The 19,429-nt window shown below is 37.2% G+C and overlaps 1 protein-coding gene across 2 annotated transcripts in view; it reads left to right on the forward strand.

Annotated features, from left to right (window-relative positions):
- Positions 1 to 19,429, forward strand: part of ATAD2B (ATPase family AAA domain containing 2B) — a 158,637-nt gene that overhangs the window by 18,758 nt on the left and 120,450 nt on the right. For both annotated transcript variants that reach the window (XM_067544701.1, XM_067544702.1), the window contains exons 4-12: positions 256 to 409; positions 2,416 to 2,518; positions 3,056 to 3,164; positions 7,679 to 7,795; positions 9,050 to 9,125; positions 13,657 to 13,755; positions 15,884 to 15,995; positions 16,431 to 16,546; positions 18,334 to 18,508. In XM_067544701.1, coding sequence (XP_067400802.1) covers positions 256 to 409; positions 2,416 to 2,518; positions 3,056 to 3,164; positions 7,679 to 7,795; positions 9,050 to 9,125; positions 13,657 to 13,755; positions 15,884 to 15,995; positions 16,431 to 16,546; positions 18,334 to 18,508 — 1,061 coding nt within the window. The remainder of the gene's footprint in view (positions 1 to 255; positions 410 to 2,415; positions 2,519 to 3,055; positions 3,165 to 7,678; positions 7,796 to 9,049; positions 9,126 to 13,656; positions 13,756 to 15,883; positions 15,996 to 16,430; positions 16,547 to 18,333; positions 18,509 to 19,429) is intronic.

Here is a 19,429-nt window from a genome sequence, read left to right on the forward strand (position 1 = left end):
ATCACAAAATAATATATATTTATGTAAAAGTGCTCAAAGTGCAGAGCAATATAGTTAGTAAAATAGCACTGGCAGGGACTTAAAACAGATACCTTTTTTTACAGTAAATGTCAGAATGCACATTCAAGGGGGTACTGACTCTGCTTCTTAATATCGTTTGGTTTCTTATCCTTGCTAAGTAATCTGTTCATTGAATTCTTGTTTGTAAAAATGTTGTTTCCTGCATTTTGAAATAGTAATACAAATTTCTCTTAGCTCTCAAAAGCCATCCTCTTCGAGGGGAAAAAAAGGGAGATGGGGACCATGCTTGCATAAACGGAGATATAGAAGTCAGAAAAAGTTGTCGGTCCAGGAAAAACAGATTTGAAACTTTGAATCAGAGTTTATTGTTTGATCAGCTGGTAAACAGGTATGTGTAGATACTTCAGTTGCACATGTCACAAAGCATCTTCATGTTTTTTTAAAAATAGAAAGCCCTGTATTCCAGCACTGTCTAAATGTCATTTAAATAAGTGATCAACAGTAGCTACATTGGTTGGAAGTTAAGTAGATCTTGTTTGTATGGCTGAATTATAAAATGTCAACAAGTTTGTAGCAATTTCTTTATCACTTGTTGATAATGAGATACTGCATATATGATTGGTGTCACTTTTTGACCTTTACAGTGCATATAAAGTAGATCAGAGAGGAAGGCATGGTCTGTTAATCTGAGCATAGGAATGGGAGCCAGGAATTCCTTGCTTTGAAATTGGGCAAGTTACTTAACCTCTCTGTCTGTTTTCTCTTCCATAAAATGGGTATAATATCTAAATAAATATGATACCCATTTTATCTAAATATCTGATAATATCAAAGGGCGAAATACCCATTAGATTACATTCTGGCCCCATTAATGTCAGTGGCAAAACCTCCAATTTTTCTTTTGTTTTTAACAGTTCCATTTTTATATAATAGAAATCTTATAAAGTTTACAAATTAAATAGAGATAAACTTAGTACGCACACAACTACACAATTATAATTTGATCTAGGGAAGTCTCTAAAGCTGTATTGACAAGACTTGCTACTCTTTGTCATCCTCTTCTGTTTTGTCAATGGGTAGTGTGGGTTCAAGAAGTATTATTTTGTTTAGGTCCAAACTTCTGTTTTTCTTACATTTAGATGCATAACCTGTTTGTTAGTTGTCCAGTCACAACTCTGCATGATATTAAGCTTTTCTCCTTTTTCCTCTTATCTATTTTTCTTATTTTAACATCTTAATTTTGCGTTTAATTTTGACTATTGTTGAAGGGGTTTCTCCCTTCCTTAGTGTGACTTCATTTTTTTAAAATACACTATCGGGTTTGATGGCAGGATATGACCATCTTCCAACAAATTCCCCAAAATTTCACCAGACTTCTAAATAGTTATCTTTACCTTCATTGATGTCAGGATTTCATGCCTTAGATTTACCTGTAAAGTGCTGACTAGAAATAACTGAAAGTTGATACCAGTTTACAACTGTTATGCATCTTTAGTACATTTCCAGTGAACAAGTATCTACAGTAGATAAACCTTCACCACAGTTAGCAATAATTTGAGAGTCATGACAAATAAATACATGACTGATCGGGCCTGGCTGTTGACCTGTCATCTCCTTCCCGAGAACTGGTCTGTCGTTCTAAATCCGTAGCACCATCAGTTTGCTAGCACTTTCAAGGCACCATTAAAGGTAAAGGACCTTCTCTTGAAGAGCTTGCAATCTAATTATACAATGATTAAGTTAAGTGATACAACAGAGCCAAATTAATGCGTGGTGGAGTTCTGTATGTGTCTCTTTCACTTCACATATTTGGTTATTTTAAAAAATTCCTTTTAATTTATATGTTGGCCCTTGCCTCAGAGAAATACTGAAGTTTTATTGAGCTTCCAGGAGTGAGGCACATTTACAGGCATGCGGTGCTGCTACCTGTGCTATACTGGTTATGTGGATGAAAAGCTTCAGTTTCACAGTCTGTAAATCTGCCACTTTTCACCATTCAGACTAACAAAATTTAAAAATTAATCCCCACAACTGATAAAGAGAACACACACTTTAAATTAAAAATGGTATTAGAGTTTGATTCAGAACCCATAAAATCAACATTTTTTTTCTTATGCAAACTCTGTTGACTTTTATCCTCTTTCAGTTTTCTTTATCACAAGCTGAATATTTTTAGTTTAATTGATGGATTCAAGGAGTTGCAGGAGAAACTTAAATCAGATTTTAATTAATTTGTAGATTTATTCCATATATAATCCCTGGAATGACTGCAAAGAAATTATAATTTCATTGTAGTGCATTATGTAGAATTATTTATGTATGTAAAAGTTCTACTGCTCTTCAATTTTAAGCCTGAATATTTGTCTTTTTATGTTAAATATTGTATATGTTTAGTACTGCTGAAGCTGTACTACAGGAAATGGACAATATTAACATCAGGCGGAATAGGCGGTCTGGAGAAGTAGAACGGCTGCGAATGTGGACAGACACAGAATTTGTAAGTTCAGAATCTGTCAGTTTTGGATAAAAGTAACATCCAGTGGATATATGCATATTTTTATAACTCTGAATTTGCGTAAAGCATGTTAAAATGCTTTCAGTTTTTTCAACTCCTAAATAATACTGTTATAAATAAACATTGATACTAGCTAGGTGTATTTAATTTAAAAAAAGATATTAATATGGCATCCTGTTTGGTCAATGGGGAATCGACTGACTTATTCTCATATTGTGCTAGGATTTTTAAATTGGAGGGGAAGCATGGTTTAATGGTCTGAAAACAGGATCAGGCACCATGACTGCCTGAGTTCTAAATACAGGCTTTGACCAGACACCATCTATGACCGTGGGAGAGTCATTCCTCAATCCTCCTCATTTGTAAAATGAGAATACTTACCCTACCTTGCAGGATTATTTGCTGGTAAAGCACATGGAAGGTGGAAAGCACTATATAGGTTCTACCATTACTATTTGGGCTAAGAAAGCAGGTTACCAGAAATAGTATCAATTAATAAGCAAATTCATTTTGTTCTAGGAAAACATGGACATGTATTCTCGAGTGAAGAGAAGGCGAAAATCACTAAGAAGAAATAGCTATGGAATTCAGAACCATCATGAAGTGTCCACTGAAGGGGAAGAAGAAGGTATGGATTATACAGATTAACTATAGGGCTTTATTTGAAACTCCAGTGAAACATACCATTTAGAAGAAATGACTGTTTAAAATAGTTGGTATTTTGATACAAAAAGGTTGTACTACAGAGAATTAGTAATAATTTGCTTTTGCTTAATAGAAATTTGAACAGGGCCATTGGAAATATGCAATACAGAAATTCTGTTCTTTAGAAGGATTTATGGTGTCCTCAAGTTTCAATGTTTTCCACAGAACTGAAGCTTTTGTTAAAAATAAAAAAAAAGTTTGTTAAATTGATATTACAAATATGGAACAATTTAAACAAGACTTCCTGAGTCTTAGAACTGAAACAATTGCTCTGGGTAGTGTGAACTGCCCTTGTTAATCACAGTGGGATGTAAATTCTGAAACTCAGTGGTGGCAATTTAAATAACATTAACATTTATAGTAGTGATTATTTTAGTAGAAACATCCAACTGATATCATTATCCTATGTGTTTAGGTTTCTTTCAAAGAGCTTTTAATAGGAATTAGGCTGTAAATTTTAAAGTTTGTAATTATAATATTTTATCAAATACTTCATTACTTTTGATTATCATAGGAATTTTGGGAGAATGAAGAGAAGAGCGATGGTATTTTAGGTTTTTGGAAATCATAGAAATGTAAGGCTGAAGGGACCTAGAGAGGTCATCAAGACCAGCCCCCTTTGCTGAGGCAGGACCAAGGAAACCTAGACCATCCCTGACAGGTGTTCTTAAATACCTCCAATGATGGGCATTTCACAACCTCATTTGGAAAGCTATTCCAGAATGTAACTACCCTCATAGTTAGAAAAATTTTCCTAATATGTAATCTAATTATAATATATAATAATATAATTTCCCTTGCTGGAGATTAAGCTCCTTACTTATTGTTCTACCTTCAGCGGACATGGAGAATAATTGATCACTGTCCTCTTTATAGCAGGCCTTAACATATTGAAGACTGGTATTAGGTCCCCCCACTTAGTGTTCTTTTCTCAAGACTAACCATACCTACCCACTTTCCTTAACCTTTTATTGTTTTTGCTGCTCTCTCCTGGACACTCCAGTTTGTTGACATCTTTCCTAAAGTGTGGCACCAAGAATTGGACACAGTACTCTAGCTTAGGTCTTACCAGTGCTGAATAGAGCAGGACAGTTACCTCCTGTGTCTTATGTTTGACACTCCTGTTAATACATCCCAGAATATTAGCCTTTTTTGCAACTCCATCACATTGTTGACTCATATTCAGTTTGTGATCCACTATAACTCTGAGATACTTTGTCAGCAGTACTACTTACCTAACCAGTTATTTGTCATTTTGTAATTGTGCATTTGATTTTTCCTTCCTAAATCAAATATGCTGCTCTTATCTTTATTGAATTTCATCTTGTTGAATTCTGACCAATTCTGGTGTCATCTGCATATTTTATAAGCGTACTCTCTGCCTCATTGTCCAAGTAATTAATGAAAATATTTAATACCACCAGACCCGGTACTGAGCCCTTGGCGATCCCACTTGATTGCTTTCCCAGTTTGAAAGTGAACCAATCATAACTACTTTTTGACAATAGGGTCTTTCAACCAGTTGTGCACCTACCTTATAGTAATTTCATGTAGCCCACATTTCCCTAGTTTGCTTATGAGAATGTCATGTGGGACTGTCAAAAGCCTTACTAAAATCAAGATATATCACATCTACTGCTTCCCCCCATCCATTAGGCTACTAACCCTGTCAAAGAAGGAAATTGGGTTGGTTTGGCACGATTTGTTCTTATCCATGCTGGCTATTCTTTATAACTGTATTACTCTCTAGGTGCTTACAAAATTGGTCTCTGCAAGTATGAAAGTTATGCTGACTGTTCTATAAATCTCCAGGTCCACTTTGTTCTACTTTTTAAAGATAGGTGCTGTGTTTGCCCTTTGCCAGTCTGCTGGGACCTCCTCTGTCCTCCTCTTATTCTTGAAGGTAATTGCTATTGGTTCTAAGATTGCTTCATCCAGTGCCTTAAGTACCCTAGGATGAATTTCATCAAGTCTGCCAACTTGAATACATTTAACTTATCTAAGTATTCTTTAACCTGTTCTTTCCCTATTTTGGCTTGCATTCCTTCCCTGTTTTTGTTAATATTAGTTGTGCTGAGTTATCTGGTCATCATTAATCTTTTTAGTGATGACTAAAGAAAAATAGACATTAAATACTTCAGCCTTCTTGATGTAATCAGTTATTAGCTCCCTTTCCTTGCTAAGTAGAGGACCTACACTTTCCTTCATCGTTCTCTTGTTCTTAATATATTTAAAGAACCTCTTCTTACTTGTCTTTTATGTTCCTTGCAAGGTGTAACTCATTTTGTGCCTTAGCCTTTTATTTTGTCCCTATATGCTTGTGCAATTCTTTTTTGCTCAATCTTAGCCAATATGTCCATATTTCCACTTCTTGTAGGATTCCTTTTTGATTTTCAGGTCATTTAAGGGCTACTGATGGAGCCATATTGGCCTCTTACTATTCTTCCTATCTTTCTTTTCCATTGGGATCGTTTGCAGTTCTGCCTTTAACGTTGTCTCCTTGAGAACCTGCCAGCTCTCCTGATCTCCTTTTTCCCTTAATTTTTCTTCTCACGGAATCTTACCTACCAATTCTCTGAGTTTGTTAAAATCTGCTTTTTTGAAGTCCATTGCCCTTATTCTGTTGCTTTCACTCCTACCTTTCCCCTTAATAATTAAATCTCATGATCATTTTCACCAAAATTGTCTTCCACCTTCAGATTTGCAACAAATTCCTCCCTGTTGTTTAGAATCAAGTCCAAAATGACTGCCCCCCTGGTTACTTCCTCAAATTTTTGTTTGGGAAAGTGATCCCTAGCATATGCCAAGAACTTACTGAACATTTTGTGTTTTGCTGTATTACTTTCCAACAGATGTCTGGGTAGTTAAAGTTCCTCACTTCTTCTGGGTCTTGTGTTTTGGAAATTTCTGTTTGTTGTAGAAATGCCTAATCCACCTCCTCTTCTTGATTTGGTGGTGTATAGTAGACCCCCTTCAATGATATCATCCACATATTTTCCCCTTTTGTCTTTACCTAGGACTTTCAACTGGTCTGCCTCTCAGCTCCTTCTGGACCTCAGAACCAGTGTATATATTCTTGATGTATAATGCAACACCTCTTCCCTTTTTCCCTGCTTTGTGTTCCTAGCTATTCTCCCATATACCAATATTCCAGTCATGAGATTTGTCCCACCAAGTCACTATGCCACCAGTTAAGTCATAATTTAGCCTATGTACTTATATTTCCAGTTCTTCCTGTTTATTGCCCATACCCTTTGCATTTGTGTATAGATCTGAGGTGCTGAGCAGATTCCCAGACTGATTTCCCTCTTGTTGCTCCTGTGACTCTACTTTAATATTCCATATGTTCAAGTTGGTGCTTGAAGATGCTCTTCCCCTTCTTGGTAGGCAGACCCCTCTTCTCCCACCAGTCCTCCTTCTGGAACTGCATCCAGGGTCTAAGAAGCCTCCTGGTTGCACAAATGGTGTCAACATGCATTCGTCTCCAGGATGCGTGTATCCCTGCCTGAGCTCTGACCCTCCGCCATGAAGATGGATGAAAACACAACCTTCACCCTTGCTTCCAGAGCCCCATAGTAGTATCATTTGTGCCCACGTGGATGAGTGGGATGTAGTAGTGGTCAAAGTGCTGCAGAGATACCATCTGGCTCACTCCCTTAGTCTCCCAGCTATCTTTGTTTTACCAGCCACTTGGAGCCTGAATGCTTGTTAAAACCTGGGCCCTACACATGGTTGGAATGGGTGACTCAACACATCTCACTCAGCTATCTGTAATCACTGGGCTGTTCACAAAAAACACTGCTTTCACTTCAAAGAGCCCTATTAGAAAGCAGGTGCTAACTCACCTAACTGCAGGACAACGTTGCTCAGACAATCAGCAACCAAGCCTAGATTTCAAAACACAGCAACCAATCCAGAGACCTACCAATCTCGACAGCAAGTTCCCAGTACAGAAAGTGCTTCTCTTTTGCCCCCAAAGTTAATCAGTAGCAGTAAGAAAGACGTGCCCCACAGATACTCACCAGCTGGCTCACTTTGTTAGTCTCCCGGCAGCCTTCGTTTCATCAGCCACGTGTCTCAAATAAGTGAGGGATTATTATTATTAAAGTACAAAACAAAACAAAAAACAAAACTGGGTAAAATAAGCTAATCTTATGTAAAACTACTTTGTAAATGTACAGAAATCTACTACATTTATTATTGTTATATCCTGCTGATTTTCCATAAAATCCTGTAGAAGCCAGTAGGGAATTTGGCAAAACATCCTGAAGATTTCCAGTGGGCCCCAGTGGTGATTAATTTGTTCTAATTAGTGGCGAAAATGATCCTTGTGCGTTTATTTTATGTATTTATTTTTGGGGAGAAGATGAGGAGGCCAACGTGGTCTGAAATAAAGTACTACAAGTGTTGAAAATGTTTTTTGCTTTTTCTTTCTAGAATCTCAAGAGGAAGATGCAGATATAGAAGTAGAAGAGGCAGAAGGAGAAGAAAACGATCGACCTTATAATCTAAGACAAAGAAAAACTGTGGAAAGGTACCAGGCACCTCCAATAGGTAAGGAATCAGGACCATAGCTTACCTTTCTACTCATACTGAATATAATGTCTCTTTTTTAGATTGACTTGCTCTTTGGTAGAACTCAAAGATATCATATTTTTCTCCTGTTAAGTATTGTAACTGTTTTGTCCTGGTTTCTCCGGATTATTGAATAAACATTTTCCATGCAATTGGATGTCAGGAAATTAAGGTTTTTATTCCAGGGTCTGCCACTGACTTAAGTGACTTGCCAAAGATCACACACTTCTGCTGTACTGTGTTGCCTTGGTCAGAACCATGGACAAGGGGAGAGAAGTTGGATAATTGCTTTTCATCCATAAGGAAACTTCCATGCAGAGTTCGATGTGGTTCCATCTTGCTTTCCCTTTTGTTCAACATGTATATGGGGCACCTGAGATGATTAATGAAGCATGGACTGTGGTATATTCAGTGTGATGGTGTTACCAATTCTATAACTATCTCGTCTGGTCTACCTAGTGCTATCGCACGCCTGGCTCACTGTCTGGGGTAGATAGGGACATAGATAAGAGCTAACTGGTTAAAGCTCAATCCATATAAGAAGGTGGGGATCCTGGTAGATTGGGAGAATCAGAATGGAAGATATGGTGATGGTTAAGTTTGTTCCCCTTAGTGAGTTTGTGTGCCCACCATTCATAACTACAATGCAATCTTGGGATAGTGTTGAATCGCTGGATGCTATTAATTTATCCCAAGCAGCATTCACCAGAATGGCTATTTTTCGGTATTCGTCTAGGTAAGAGATTATGACTGTTTCTTTTGGATTATACCTTACTGTTTTTCATGCATATATCACTTTAAAATTAGACTATCACAGTGATCTGTACATAGGCTACACCTTAAAACAACATGGAAACTGAAGCTGTTGCAGAATGTGGTGGCATGAATCCTGCCTATTTGAAAAACCACTTCTCTGTCTCTGCTATGTTGTGACAGCTGCAATCAGCTGAGGAGTTTGAAAAGAGATGGAACTGGTAGTGGAGAACCCTTCTGGAGACCACTCTATCTTTTTCATGCCTCCCCTTGATCTGAAATAATCCAAATCTGCTGACAGTGAGGGCATGCTGCAAAGCCCATTTCTTCATGTGGCGTTTGGAGAGAGAGGGTCATAATAAAAGATGATTGTGAAAATAGGTGTGGGTTTTTTTTTTTTTTTTTTTTTTCCATCAATTAAGTCATGTGGTTACCCTATTTTGTATATGATGTTTCAGGCCTTTTACCTTTTTTGCTCAGTTCCAGCTCATCAAAAAAAGAGGGAAAATGCACTGTTTGATATTCACAGATCTCCTGCAAGAAGAAGCCATATCAGGTAAATGTCACAAGTTTTTTGTGGGTAGAAGATATTTATGTTCCCTCAGAATGTTTTGTTAGCTATTTATTTTGAAACTGTCCGTCCCTGGGTGAATTTATTAAACTCAAAGAATCAGAAATAAGGCCCTTATCCTACAATGAGCTTCATGTAGGTGGACTTATGCGTTCACCCAAAACCTACTTAAGATAGAAAAGCTCATTGCAGGTTTGGGGCTGAAGTATTTTTTAAAAGATTTTCTGTTTGTAATCTGTTGTTTCTTGTATGGTCTGAAAATGAATGAAGACCAATTTAGCTGAATTTTCCTATGATTAATAGAAATACATCAGTATAATAGCATCAGTGTGTGATAAATACGGTGATTGCTGAATATCTTCATGGGAAGATGGTTCATTAATATGAATAATAGTATGAAGCAGACTAGTGTGAAATAAACATTTAATTGTATAAGTATATAGGAACATAGGAATTACCAGACTGGAAGAGGCACAAGGTCCATCTAGTCCAGTATTCTATCTCTGACAGTAGCCAGCACCAGATGCTTCAGAGGAAGGTGTTAGAACATTGCAGAAGGGGGATATGGGATAACCTGCCTTCAACATAGGTCCTCATCCTGTTAAGCCCTGAAGCACAACTTTTAATATCTCTTCCAAGATAGTTATTAATTGTAACAAGTCTAGATATTCTTGATAGCCTTATAAATATCCCCTATTGAATCTTAAGTTCTTGACATCAACTTTCTGAGGCAATGAGTTCCATAGTTTGATCACATGAATACATGGGCCTTGCATTCTGCCTTAGGATCGAATTCTGATTAGAAAACAAATGAAAATAAATGTCATGGTTGTGTCATAATGTCAAGTGGAAGTTCTGTGTGACTAGCAATCTGCTCAGAAGAGGCCAAAGACAGGAATAGCGGGTATGTTGCAGATTCTTAGGAAGAGCTGTGTATTTGTATACTATAGCAGTTTCTAATCAGCGCTATGGTAGGGTATGTCTTCACTGCATTAAAACACCCATGGTTGGCCTGTGTCAGCTGACTCAGGTTTGCGGGGCTCAGTTTGTGGGACTATAAAATTGCAGCTTAGATGTCTGGGCTCTGGGACCCAATGGTCCCAAACCTGAATGTCTACACTGCAATTTTATAGCCCCACAGCCTGAGTCAGCTGATGTGGGCCAGCCATGATTGTTTTATTGCAATGTAGACATACCCTTAGTGTTTCTCTTTTAAAACAGGACATTCCCTTCTGTCCTGAAGAAATAAAGGAAACAAAAAAACAATTGTTTTATATTCTATTCTAGTTGAAATTTCTTCCAAGTAGAGTTGATCAAAATTTCATTAAACAAAGATATGTTTTTTAAATTTTATATTCTTTTTTGATCTGCTGTATTGCCAGGTAAAGCTGTTATATAGTAAGTTGAACTACAAAGCCTTTGAGAATTTTTTTTGTAAACTAAAGGCACACAATTAGAGCCTGACCTTAGAATTTGTAAAAACGAGCTTTATGCTAATTTAAAACAATAGAATATATTTTTAAATAGGAAGGCCTCCTGCAGTGTTTTCAACCTAAATATAACAGCATGATCATGTTCTACCCTTTAAGTGAAATTATGAATATAGAAAATAAATGAATAATACTTAAAATTATTTCATTTGACTGATTTATGGTGGTGTTTGTTATATTGACAAAACTCCCTTTTAAAATCAAGGATTTAGAAACCAAATTTTATATTTGTGTCATCCAAGTTCTTTTGTCAAGAAGGCTAATAGCATATTGGGCTGCATTAGGAGGAGCATTGCCAGCAGGTCACGGGAAGTGATTATTCCCCTCTATTCGGCATTGGTAAGGCCGCATTTAGAGTATTGTGTCCAGTTTTGGGCCCCTCACTACAAAAAGGATGTAGACAAGTTGGAGAGAGTCCAGCGGAGGGCAACCAAAATGATTAGGGGGCTGGAGCACAGGACTTATGAGGAGAGACTGAGGGAACAAGGTTTTTAAGCTGAGGCTTGACAGAGCCCTGGCTGGGATGATATAGCTGAGGTTAGTTCTGCTTTGAGCAGGGGGTTGGACTAGATGGCCTCCTGAGGTCCCTTCCAACTCTAATATTCTATAAACTCTATAAACAAAATGTTGATAAAGCATTTTTTGAACGGATGTTCTTCTTCGAGTAGTGTCCCTAATGGTGCTCCACTCTGTGTGCTAGCTCCCATTGCATCTCTGGTTGGAGATTTTTCCTAGCAGCGTCTCTTTGGCTCACGTATGCATGTTAGCCAGCCTTGTGCCCCATATCATTGTGCTGTAGCAAAGGGCTTGGAAATCTCTATCTGCCAGTCCAACTTCCTTCTCCTGTTTGGGACCTCAGTCTCCAATATATACCTCACAAGACCACCATTTGAACCAATCGCTACCTGCTCACTGCTCCAATCATCAGTGCAAACGGCATTCCTGATATCCGTGACGTTGGTGTGACAGGTTGGGGAAATAGGGTCCCTGATGGCATGTCCCCTTTCACAGTATTTTTTTAAAGAGAAGGTCACTCTGCAATCCCACCCCAAATTTTACCTAAAGTTTCTTCTGATTTTCACATTAACTAACCCATTCACCTTCCAGTCTTCCACCCCTAACCGCATCGAGATGATTAGGAGGCATTGCTGCACACCCTTGATGTTAGGAGAGCCCTGGCCTCTATCTGGATAGGACAAAACCATTCAGAAAGATTGTCTTGCTAGCCGATAGGTCAAAAGGGTCTGCAGTCTCTAATCAATGACTTTCCAAATGGATATTATCTGCATTGATTCTTGCGAATATACCTTCAAATATACGTACTCATTCTACAAGGTACATTCTTCAAGGTACATTTCTACCTCTATGGCATTCCTCAAGAACGTGACTATTATTGAGATATGTGAGGCTGCTACTTGGGCATCTATACATACGTTTGCTGAACAGTATTCTGTAATTTGTGACTGCTAGTATTGTGTTCAGCCAGGCTGTATTTTCTTTGGCACTGGACTTGACTCCAAAGCCTCTCCACCATAGAGGGAACTGCTCATTAGTCACCTGGAGTGGAGCATCTGTTAGGGACGCTACTCAAAGAAGAAATGGTTACTCACCCTATGCAGTAACTGTGGTTCTTCAAGATGAGTGTCCCTACAGGTGCTCCATTACCTGCTCTCTTTCCCCTCTGCTCTGGAGTTTTCTGCTATGGAGCTTCATGGTAGAAAAGGAACTGAGGGTGTTTCACCCACACAGTCCTGTATAACAACATCACAGGGCACGAGGCTGACTACCATGTATGTACAGGCCAAATAGATGCTGCTATGAGAAATCTCCAATCAAAGGCACAAGGTGCGCTAGCTCACCTAAAGTAGAGCACCCATAGGGGGAGACATCTTGAAGAACCACAGTTACGGCACAGGGTGAGTAACCATTTGCTGTAATTTCCTTGTTTCTGTAAGAAAAAAGACAGTCCATAGTTCTCTTTTCATTTCTCTTTGATTCCAAACTGATGTCAGGAATACCAAAGATACGGATCACTGCCTCCCTGCAACTTTATCTGGTCTATTTTGCCCCTCCATTTTATCCTGTTTTCTGATGATGGTGGAGCATCTTCCATAAAACTCACCACAGTGACATGTTTTCCTCTTTAATTTCCTTTGATGATTAGAATGTTGAATCTGGCTGATTTTATCTATGTCTCATCTAGAACAAATACAGATTACCATATTCAAATCCTTGAGAATTACATCTCTGGCTACTCTGTCCAGCAGCCAAATGCTTCTGTTACTTCCTGCAAATATAAATGAAACAGCTTTTTTTAGTAGCCTAAATTCAAACCGTATTTGTCTATTTTTATATATTTGTGTCTAGCGTATAATACAGCTCCCAGTCTTTTCAAAGAGTTCCCCAGATTACTGTACTGTATTAAAACGAAGAGAAGGACCTGTATCGAGTTTGAAACATAATCTGGACTGCACATTTTATTTTTCTTTACTTCCGAATTGCAAGTACAATATAAACTTTCTAAAAATACTTTACTGTTCAATATGTAGAGCGTTTAGAAGAAGAAACTGACTTATAAACACTCAGGAATTTAAAAAGAAGGAATTTAAATAGATGGTACACGCTCAATGTTTTCGTTCTATTAGCTGCAGACAGAAATGAGTGGTGTATTTTAGGGGGTTTTAATCAGATGGCAGGTCTGTTAGAAACCTAAAACTCTGGAAATGTTTGATATTGTAGCTCACTTTTCCATTTTGGTGATGTGGAATGAGCCAAATGTTACTTAGGGCTTTCTGCTTTCTCTGAAATGTTCAATTTGGTATCAGACATCTGTGGAACCGTATAAGAAGACAGACATTTCCCTCAGACTGTTTTGATGTGCCAACTATTTATGGAATAAAAAGTTGTTAGAAGGTCTGCTAGACTTGAATAGTGTTGGTACATACATCCTTTTTATTTTGTTTTAACATTAGAAAAAAAGAGTGAAATGCATTATTAGCTGCATGTTTATTTTGTTCTTTAAATAGGAGAAAGAAACATGCCATTCATAGTAGTGATACAACCTCTTCAGATGAAGAACGCTTTGAAAGGAGAAAGTCTAAGAGCATGGCCAGAGCAAGGAACAGGTATAAAAACTTTGAGTCTTTGGGAGGGCCAGTTTATATTGGTATGGTAGGAAAAAGCAGAATTATGGTGTAATATTCTAGTAAGTGTGAAAAGTGATAGTTTGATTCAACGAACAGAAAAGTTACCTCATGCCTATGAAACTTCAATAAATTTAAATTACAACAGAAGCAATAAGGGGGAGTTTGTTTTAGTTACATATTAACATCAGTATACTGAAGTCATACGAGTAGATAGTTATTAACAGTGCAGATTATAAAGTAAAGAAAACCCAAATAAAAAAAAGGTCTGTGTAGAACACTGTTAACCAAATTTTGTCTCAATTAAAATGGATTTTCAGTGAACATGTAAAGAGGGTTACTCTGGTGTTTTCTTTTTCTAATTTAGTTTAGAAGGGAGTTAAAACAATAGCTCTTCCAAATACCACCTCTTTCCTTCTTCTACACCCCTTTTCTAGATCTGTAATAGGATGTGCGTCCCAAACTCAGAAAATGCTCTGACCTAGCTCCCACTCAACAGTTATCTTAAGGTGTAAAAGGTACTGTGGTGGTGGTTTAATACAAAAGTTAACAAATTCAGAGGGGCTGAAAGGGTCCTGTTACTAGACATGAGGGAGCTGTCTGAGACACCAAGACCCAGCAGAACCCTCTTTTATTGCTTCTGTAGGCTGTGGACCAGCAGGAAGAGTTCTGGGAGTTTTCTTAAAGCCCTATCCACCTGGGGCTCTTCTCCTACAGTGATACTGGGTGACGAACAAACCTTTCTCGTGTCATATTCTTCAGATTTCTGCTTGCACATTAGATGGCCATTCCCCACCCTTTCCAAATGGTCACTTGTTCTTACCCAGTCTGGCTGTTTCACCTGCCAATACAATACTCTCCCTCCCCCATACTTCCAGCTTCACTCTACACTCTCCTCTCCATCTTGCTTTTTCATATTCATTCCTGCATTTCCCCTCTAACTTGAACTCCCTGTCCCCTCCCTTCCTCTCCTCCTCAGCACCAATCTATATACAGTTCTTTTAATAGCAATATAAACACATATGTTGATATAACTGTGCAGTTACTACAGGGTTGTATTGCTTTAACTATATCAGTACAAAAGCTGTGTCAACAAAGCTCTTGGTCTCCATCTCCTTTTCCTTCTTCTGACCCCTTCTGCCTCTTCTCTGAACTAACCCATTCCTTTCTCTCCCTCTTCCATCCTGAAAAACCCCAGAATCATTAAAAAACAAACAAATGAACAAAACCTATTATATGCTTAAAGAATGCTTAAAAAAAGCTTGTGCAGAATTGCCTAAGAGAGCTTTATGTCTTATATTAGTAATCTTTGTTCTCCTGGCTCCCTATCTATTCCCTTTGTCTTTGTATTTTTCCTCATTTCATATCTCCTTAGATTATAAGGTTTGCAGGGCTTCTTTACACTTCATAAAGTAGCTAAAACAAGTACGTGTACAAGTTAAAATAATCTTTGTAGGTCACAAGAATATTTCCTCTCATCAGAGCTTTATTAATTCTTCAAGATTTGCTTTTCTTAGCTGCTGCTTTCTGTGAACCCTTTGCTTATCACTCTAAATTTAAGTAGCTATGATTGCTTAGTTGTAAAGCTCTCATATGTTTTCATGTTTGACCCAGATTGCGTTGGATGTTCTCTTTGTTGGTTAAGAAGTACATCTTAGTACAGCTTCTCTAGTTGGGTCTCTGCTTCTTGAATCATAAAGCTATCTTCATTGTATTTTAGGAACCTCTTTCTAGATCTGGCTGTCATTAAAGAGCAATATCTTGGTAATTCTAGTCCTCTTTAATTTTGATTACATTGAGAGCCCAGGAATGTTTGTTTTTTCACTATTCTTTAGTCTTGGTGATGCATAGAAGAGTGCCTACTTTTGTTCTTTATTTTTTCTTCCAATGAACTTCAGCATGATTAATGAAAATTGCTTTGTAGTTTTAAGAATCGTTGGGTCAAGCTGAGGGGACAGGAACAAACTTGTCTAGCTTCATGTTGATTTTGATTGAGAAGGATATTGCACTAGTATTTTAATCTTCTAATTCTGATAGTTACAACCATCGTTACTTGTTTTATTGCTGTTGTATTCAACATCAACCTAAATTGTTTGCTTTTGTCGAACAGATGTCTTCCTATGAATTTCAGAGCAGAAGACTTAGCTAGTGGAATCCTGCGAGAACGAGTAAAAGTTGGTGCAAGTTTGGCAGATGTAGATCCAATGATTCTTGACAAATCGGTAGGTTTCAATTATTATAATTATGCATTTGAGATGAGGCAGATTAATCAGAAACCCTAATTGGCAGCTTTGTGAAAATCAGAGTTGAAGAGAATGCAAAATAAACTCACAATGTATAGCTGTTAACTAGTCTATCTGTTCACCCAGTATTGTCCATACTCCAATTTTGGGCCAGAAAGCACTTGCTTTTGGTCTGTGTGTAATTCTCTGGTGATATACATCATAAAGAGGTAAAAAGGTCACATTCACAATATATTCTTCTTCTGGTTATCTCTAAATGTAATTGCATTTCTAAAAGTAAGTGAATTCCTATTTGAATATTTATGATTGATAAAATTTTGTCTCTAATTAAATACATTTTTGCGTACACACTATTTTAAAAATAAAAGGTTCTATTTGGAAAGTTGTTGCTTTATATGTTTTGTATTTTCTTAGGTGCGTTTTGATAGTATAGGTGGATTGAGCCATCATATCCATGCGTTAAAGGAAATGGTAGTGTTTCCTCTTCTCTATCCAGAAATCTTTGAAAAATTCAAAATTCAACCACCAAGGTAGGTGGATTTGTTCTTGTTGCTTTGTTTTTTTTTATTTCATTGCACCCCCTCCCCCTCAAGTACTTCACAGGATAATGTGTAAAAGACTAGTTCTTTCTCTGTAGAGTACACAGTACAAATAGGTGGATAGAAAGTGAGGATAATAATATACACCAGAACTAGAGAGGCAAGAAGACATGGATTGCAGAAATAAATTCTCTTTTACTTGTAGTAGGCAGGTGTACCTCTTTGTGGCTTAATTGGAGAAATATTTTTTTGCAAGCTGCTGCAGAAGTGAACCTTTTTTTTCCAATGAGATGAAGGTTGGAGGTTTGACATTCGTTTTGGAAGGATGTTTCCAGTCAAAAGAGCAGCAGGATGACATGGAGATAATTTTGGGAAAAGGAGACAAAAGGGTTATTGAACTGCTGTTGCTGACAAAGCGGGGTTGAGGAGACACTGGAAGAGACCAGAGCAGAGAATTTGGCAAGGATGTGTGTGATACAGGGCCTTGAAAGAAGGACGGAAAGTTTAATGCGCAGTCGAATAGAGTTTGTGATGTGACTGCTGGCTGGGTAACCATGTTCAAGCAATGGGCAAGAGATTATTTTGGCAGCGGGTTTTGAATGAACTCAAGGCAGCCAAGTCACACAAACTTCTTTCATTGATAACTTTGTTTTGGGACTTGATTAAACCAGCACAGACATCCTGCTATGGAAAGATTCATCTGGGTAGGGCAAACCAGTGGTACCCATTGAGGAACATGAAAATTCTTTGATTAGTTGCCTCCTGCCTGAGAGTCTTAAGTGAAAGACACTGTTCTGGCTTAACCAAGTCACAGAAAAAAAAATTTAGCATGTAAGATAAAACACATTTTTCTGCAAATAGAACTTATTTGGGAAGTGTACAAAGCAGACTGGAATCTCTAGCTGTATTGTTCCTGTCATGCTGGTATAAGTAAAAATTTATTTGTAAAGAAAGAAGAGATCACTTGAAGATATGAAAGGAGAGTATATGTTTTATAAGAAAGCTGTTAAAAATGTTGAGGTTCATATAAAAACAAAAACAAAAGAATCCCCAAAATGATTGAGTAAGCCAGCCTTAAACTTCTGCATTCTCTTTATAGTGTATTGAAAATTGGTGGGTTTATTTAACAGTAACTTTTAAAGTCAAATTATTTGTATTGTAAAGAAATGTATTTCTTTTATGGAAGCAATCATTTGAATAACGTTTGTATTCTGGTTTTAAATCCTTATGGACAGACATTGAAGGAGCTTAAAAAGATACGTGGAGCCTTTGTAATTTGGGAATTTGATTAGAAACTTGAATTGTTTTATTTTCAGAAACTAGCATTAGAATCTATTTCTCTGCAAGCAAACATCAGAGAACTAGCTCTGGTGTTTTTGGGGGTTTAACATTTGAAGGATTTACCTGATATAAAATAACCCTTTACGTGCTTAATATCTACCTGATTACTGTGTGCTTTGCAAAGCACTGAAAACATGACACAAAACTTGCACTTGTCATTTATGAAACACATATGCAGAAACAAAATAAATTCTGATGTAGCACAAAATTTCTAAACAAGTAAGAAAAACTAATAATATTATAAAAGATAAGATTCAGCTTAATAGTTTTTCATTTCTTTTAGTTTGTGCCATCTTATATTTTGTAAAATCAACTGAAATGTACGAAGTAATGCTGAAAACATTAATCTTCTTTCTCTGGACTCCCTATCTTGAATAAGTTTTACAGGAGATATAAAATAAAATTTATGACTATAATATTGATCCATTTATCTTCAGGGGCTGTTTGTTCTATGGTCCTCCTGGAACAGGTAAAACCTTGGTAGCTAGAGCTCTAGCTAATGAATGCAGTCAGGGAGACAAAAAGGTGGCTTTCTTTATGAGGAAAGGAGCAGACTGTCTCAGCAAGTGGGTTGGTGAATCTGAACGGCAACTTCGTCTTCTCTTTGATCAGGTTAGATGATGTTCAGATACCTTTGATATATTTTTTTCCGTATAATATTTTTCATTTCAATGTGTTTCATGCAGACAAAATTGTCTATGGATAAAAGGAAACTTATACAAGTTGCAGTTCAGGGGACAGGATTTACTAGTTTTAAATATAGATGAAAATGTAGAGGAATGGTGATGAAGTTATTTTACATTGTATCTAAGAATTATCAATCAGGATATATTAGAAAAAAAAAAAAAGACGGAGCTTCCAGACTTGTCCAGGGCTACTAATAGCATAGTTGTCATAGCAGCTGTGGGTAGAAATTGCAAGAGAATGATTTGAATCATTGACTAGTGTCTGGCTGGCATATTCAGGGCATATATTATGGTAAAGAAGGATTGCATCTTTCAGTGTATGCTTCATACACTTTTTAGTATGACCAATCCTTTACTTGGCCAGAGAGGATGATGGAGAGGGGAGAAATTCAGGTAAAGAGTGAAATCCAATCTCTTGCACAAATTCAGGTTTCAGATATAGGTACTTGGTTTAAGCAAATATAATATGGTAGAAAATTTATGATGCTTTCTATAACTGATAGACTGAGACTTGTAAATCCTTAATGTTTTCCAGGTAAGTATGTAAGAAGGAAGAGAGACTTTGGACAATAAAAGGTGCTAGTGGAAGATCAGAAATACCTTTTTACTTAGTCTGGCTGCAAAGCAAAACAAAAATTATGCCCTGTTCTTCATCACCTCAAAGAGCTTTTAAAAATATTTCACTTGTGTTTTATATTAGAATCATCAGATCTGATCACAAATCTTTCTGTTCTTGGAGGATTTGTCACTCTTGAGAAAAAAATGGGAATATGGTATCACAGAAGAGTGAAAGCTGCAGCTTTCTTAGGTCCAGATGGAGGGCGTAGAGATATTATTGGATGTTGAA

Source organism: Emydura macquarii, unplaced genomic scaffold, assembly GCF_026122565.2.
Source record: "Emydura macquarii macquarii isolate MOO-44397 ecotype Brisbane River unplaced genomic scaffold, CSIRO-AGI_Emac_v2 contig_1027, whole genome shotgun sequence".
Lineage (NCBI taxonomy): Eukaryota > Metazoa > Chordata > Testudines > Chelidae > Emydura > Emydura macquarii.